The sequence below is a fragment of the Condylura cristata genome, unplaced genomic scaffold (assembly GCF_000260355.1).
Source record: "Condylura cristata isolate star-nosed mole 26May11 unplaced genomic scaffold, ConCri1.0 scaffold00002, whole genome shotgun sequence".
Taxonomy (NCBI): domain Eukaryota; kingdom Metazoa; phylum Chordata; class Mammalia; order Eulipotyphla; family Talpidae; genus Condylura; species Condylura cristata.
The window spans coordinates 5,619,291-5,624,272 of record NW_004567103.1 but is presented as its reverse complement, the minus strand read 5'-3'; the positions used below and the strand labels follow the sequence as shown (position 1 = coordinate 5,624,272).

The window sequence follows — 4,982 nt, the reverse complement described above, 5'->3', positions numbered from 1 at the left end:
ATACTTATGGAATTAGTTTCTTTTCTTTTTTTGAAGATGTATTCATTTATGCATACAGAACTGGGGTACAGGGCAGTGAGAGGCTTCACCAGAGATAGAGTGGGGAGCAGAATAGGCAGACAGATGAAACACACTGCTGAGGGGAGCAGCATGTGGGTGAGGAGAGGTCTGCTGTGCCAAGTGGATCACCCCCTGGGCCAGGGATCGAACTCGCACTGACGCGGCTGTGGCCAAGTTACAGTGCTGTGTCCCAATTTACCACGCCAACCGGTAGGGCCAGAGTTAGTTTCTTTTTAAAAAAATGTGTGCGTGTATGGCCCTCCCTGGTGGCGCAGCGGGTTAAAGCACTGCACTGAGAAGCTAAAGCCACTTCAGCATGAGTTCGATCCCCGCCTGCCCCGGAGGTGACCACATGGCATGGCAGACCTCTCCTGATCCGCCCGCTGCTCCCCTCAGCAGTGTACTTCGTCGATCTGCCTGTTCTGCTTCCCACTCTGTCTCTGGTGAAGCCTCTCACTGCCCCTGAGCCTCTGGCCTGTACCCCAGTTCTGTATGTACAAAAAAAAAAAAAATGTGTGTGTGTAGAAGAATTGTGAGGAGGCATAGAGAAGACTCACCAGAGACAGAGTGGGAAGTAGAACATGCAGATCCATTGAAACACTCTGCGGAGGGGGATGTGGGGAGACAGGAGAGGTCTGCTGCACCATGTGGGTCACTCCCTGGCAGGGGAGCTCACTCAGGCCAAGGGATGACAGTGCTGAGACAACCCCTGGGCCACCAGGAAGCCACATGGAATGAGTTTCTTGGGCACTGGGACCTGACGAAATCTGATGAGTCTCCTTGTATTATGATTCATGATTCTTCTTTTTTTTTTTTTTTTTCCCTCAGAGAAGGTCTGTTTCTATTCCTTTCTTTGTCTCATGTGTTTGTTTGTCAGGAAGCAGGAAAACTCTAGGGTAGCATAGATATCCGAAGCTTGCCTTTAGCGCCAGCGTAGGGACTGGTCATTTCTCAGTTCTCAGAAACTGGCACTCATGTGGATGAACCCTGCCGCAGGTGCTGTATAAACCCGGCCGGTCTTTCCCTTTCCTCTGGTCTGGGCCGTGGGGCGCTTATCGGGTGCCTCCTAATAGCTGTCAAGGTGACTGCATTCAGGATGTGAAGTGACAAGCAAGTCATTCTTATTGTGAGGAGCTCGTCATAAGAGACACCCACCCCAGGGGGGCCTCTGCCGTCTTACCCTTCTCTGCTTGTGCGGGAGGTGTCATTCCGGTATCATCTCTCCTGGATACAGCTCAGCAGGTCTGTAACTGAAATTGTCTTACGTCCTCTTGAGACACTATTGTCACTATACTAACCTTACTTGGTGGTTTCACTTTCCTAGACTAATTGCGTAGTAGCTGTTCATCCCCGTGTGGGCCGAGAACACTAACACGTGAGCTGCACCTGCAGTAATGCATGAGACAGTCCTCACCAGAGCGCGAGTCACTGACTCACCTTAGGACAGGTGAGAGCAGCTGCTCATCACTCGGCTTTCCCTGCCAGCTGTGCGCAGCTGTGAAGATGTCTGTGTACCCCCCTCGCTCCTGTACGGCGTCAGGTTTCCTCACGAGCCCACGGCTGGATTAAACACGGGTCATTGTGCTTTGTTCCATGTGACCAGTCATGGATTGTTTCCAGACGTCGCCCAGCTCCTCCTGGATTTATCCCACTGTGATCCTCTGCTTATATGGATTCTTCTCCACCATGAGGCCCTCGGAACCGTTCCTTGCCCCATACCTAACAGGCCCAAGTAAAAACCTTACCAGCGAAGAGGTAAGTAAATACACACGTCGTGCTGTGCTTAAAGTGTGCAGGACATGGACGAGGAGAGAGGGCCGGGACTCCTGCCCCTGCAAACAGGTAGCTACCCCGACCTCCATCAGCCCCTTTCACGCATCTGTCAGGTAGGAAAACTGTTCAAAGTCCTCCTTCATCCTCACACTGCAAGTGAGAAACCAAACACGCGCCCCGGGACGCAGATCTGTAACTTCTGCAGAGCCTGGCGCACCCCAGCGCGGGGAGCCCCGTCCCCGCGGCCCTGTGGCACCGGGCTGATACCGAGTCGCCCACACAGGACAGGTTGGGTGAAGCTCTCAGGCCGCCTCAGGGTGAGCAGAGTGTGAGGCGGGGCTGAAGCTGCTGGGGGCACTGTGGGGCTGTGAACAGCCACCACAGGTAAGACGCTGACTTCCCTGGGAGCTTTATCTCCCCCAGAAGGTCAAATTCTCTCACTTAACTCTCCCTCTTTCTTACAACAAGAAATTGCACTGGCCCGGCTGGAGAATGACCCCAGCTGGTTTTGGGACCAGAGCTCAGAAAACACTGCAGGGTGCCAGGCCTCTGGAAGGCCCGCGGGCAGGGCTGCTGGGTGGTGAGTGGTGAGGGCAGCTGTTCTGCTGTGCTAAAGTCAGGTGGAGACAACTCTAGCCCACGGTGCCAGGAGTCACGTGTCACGATTCATGCAAATACACAGGTGCAGGGTGGACCCGGAGCCCACTGGGTTGCTTCTGTGATCCTTAGGATCTGGTCCCTGGGCCGCCCTCAGAAGTTTGGCCCAGCTCTCCAGACTTTCAGATGGCTGAGGGTTCCTCTTCACTGACAACGGGACCAGCTGAGGGCGCTGTCGAAAGCGGGGGGCACAGACCAAGGCGGGAGTCTTCCCCTGCAAACACCCTGCCCCCAAGACCAACAGCCTCTGCAGTTTCCCTTTAGGACTGAACAGGGAGACGCGTGCATTTCTGACTCAGTCCCCAGAGACCCATAGTAAACAGATGCCAGACTGAGGAAGAGTGACATCATTGTAGCTGGGGGGAAAGAGGTTTCAGAGAACAGAAAGTCTGACCAAGGGATGATGTTCTTGTTACATCTGAGGAGAGAAATCAAATACTGTACAAAAATGGAAAACAATTCAAGAAAATTAAAGAAAGAAAGGAAGAAAATGGTCTTTATATCTTCGCCTGTGTGTTCATCCAGACTTTGGGAAGGCTGACATATGTGACCCTATGATGGATGAAATAAAAAATGAAGGAGGTCAGCGTCTCTGACCTCGTAGATGTTTGATCTATGAACAAGATGGGGACGTCTGATGAGTTTAAATAACACACAAATGTCTTTGCAAGTAACTAATTTACTCCACTGTCCATTCCATTTGAACTTACCGTACTTCGGATGGTACACTAAGCCAATATTCTGCTGGATGCGGGCCAATACATACATGTTTTATTCTGTTGTTGTTGGAGGAGACATCTCTAGTTTCCTAGTGAGTTTCTTGAAAATCTATTTCCTTTTGTGCTTTTCCATATGACAAGCATTCTACTAAGTCGGACGCAGAACTTGCTCGTGGGCCCCACAGGTCCGAGGAGCGCAAGTCTGAGGTGACCCTGCTCGCTCTGCGGCTCACGGTCACCTGATGCTTCCACTTCGCAGATCACAAATGAGGTCTTCCCGGTGTGGACGTACTCTTACCTGCTGCTGCTGCTCCCGGTGTACAAGCCGGTCATCATCCTGCAGGGGGTCAGCTTCATCGTCACCTGGCTGATGCTCTTGTTCGCCCACGGAGTGAAGGCCATGCAGGTCATGGAGTTCTTCTTCGGGATGGTCACGGCCACCGAGGTGGCCTACTACGCCTACATCTACAGCGTGGTCAGCCCCGAGCACTACCAGAGGGTCAGCGGCTACTGCAGGAGCGTCATGCTGGCGGCCTACACCGTGGCCTCGGTGCTGGCCCAGCTCCTGGTGTCCCTGGCCCGCCTGCCCTACTTCTACCTCAACGCCATCTCCCTGGCCTCGGTCTCCCTGGCCTGCCTGTGCTCCCTTTTTCTCCCCATGCCCAGGAAGAGCTTGTTTTTTCATGCCAAGCGCAGCCTGGAAGTTGAGAAGTCGCCCAGCAGGGAGGCCGCGGTGGAGGAGGCCCCTGAGTGGGAGGCGCCCGGCTGGGCCGAGGAGAAGCCCACCTCGCGGGTGCCCACCGTCTCGGGGCAGCTGGCCGGCGGCCGGGGGAGGAGCGCCAGGGCCGACAGCTCGGCGTGGGGGGTGTGTGTGCGGTGGGTGCGTGACCTGAGGCAATGCTACTCCTGCCGGCGCCTGCTCTACTGGTCCCTGTGGTGGGCGTCTTCCACGGCGGGCTACAACCAGGTGGTGAACTACATCCAGGTGCTGTGGGATTCCAAGGCCGCGTCGCAAGACTCTCTGGTCTATAACGGGGCGGTGGAGGCGTTGGCGACCTTCGGGGGTGAGTGCGCACCGGGCACCGGTCGGCTTTCATAGGTGACCCATTAACTTGGAATCCACGTGCTGAGCTGTCCCGTGGAATAATGGAAAACTCAGGAGTGGAAGACACTGAGGGAGAAAGAGGCACCCGACTCTTCTCTTAAACTGTAGGAGTGACCAGAGGTCAGTCAGGAGCTCAGGACTTCGCACCACAATTTAATTCATTCCAAATTCCTAGGATTCCGTGTCAGCTTCAGGAAATGAGTTAGGAGTGTCTCCTATTCTTCCAGGATTGTTCTGAATATCAGAAGGAAAATAAACATCTTGGTATAAGTAGGGAGTTTTTATTTTAGGCAATGAACTCAACTATGATGGCTTTCACCTTATTGCTGGAATTTATCTATTAATATGTGTACTAATGAATGATGTGACTGCTTGTACCCACCTACAGCATTTCTGGGGTATCCACCAAAAAGTCTTTCAAAAGGAGTTTTCTCATGAGGCTTCCATGAGGAGTGGGGGCCATGTGAGAAGCAGGATTTTAATAATAGTCAAATCTGTCTTTGCGTTTACTCTCTAGTAAATGTTTATACTTTGGTAAGTTTGAAAAAAATTATCTGATACTGTGAAGCTATTTTCTAGGAAGTGGAGATTTCCATGCCCTCATATACAAGGAATTTTAGAAAACTTATGGAACTGCTGTTCTATTTTGTCTTGCTTTTGGGAGATTT

General features: G+C 52.6%; 1 protein-coding gene across 1 annotated transcript in view; it reads left to right on the top strand.

The window, feature by feature from the left end:
- Positions 1 to 1,665: 1,665 nt before the first annotated feature.
- Positions 1,666 to 4,982, top strand: part of LOC101632840 (thiamine transporter 2-like) — a 4,576-nt gene continuing 1,259 nt past the window's right edge. Inside the window, 2 exon segments of the mRNA XM_012725214.1 lie at positions 1,666 to 1,815; positions 3,469 to 4,273. Of these exon segments, the coding sequence (XP_012580668.1) occupies positions 1,666 to 1,815; positions 3,469 to 4,273 (955 nt within the window).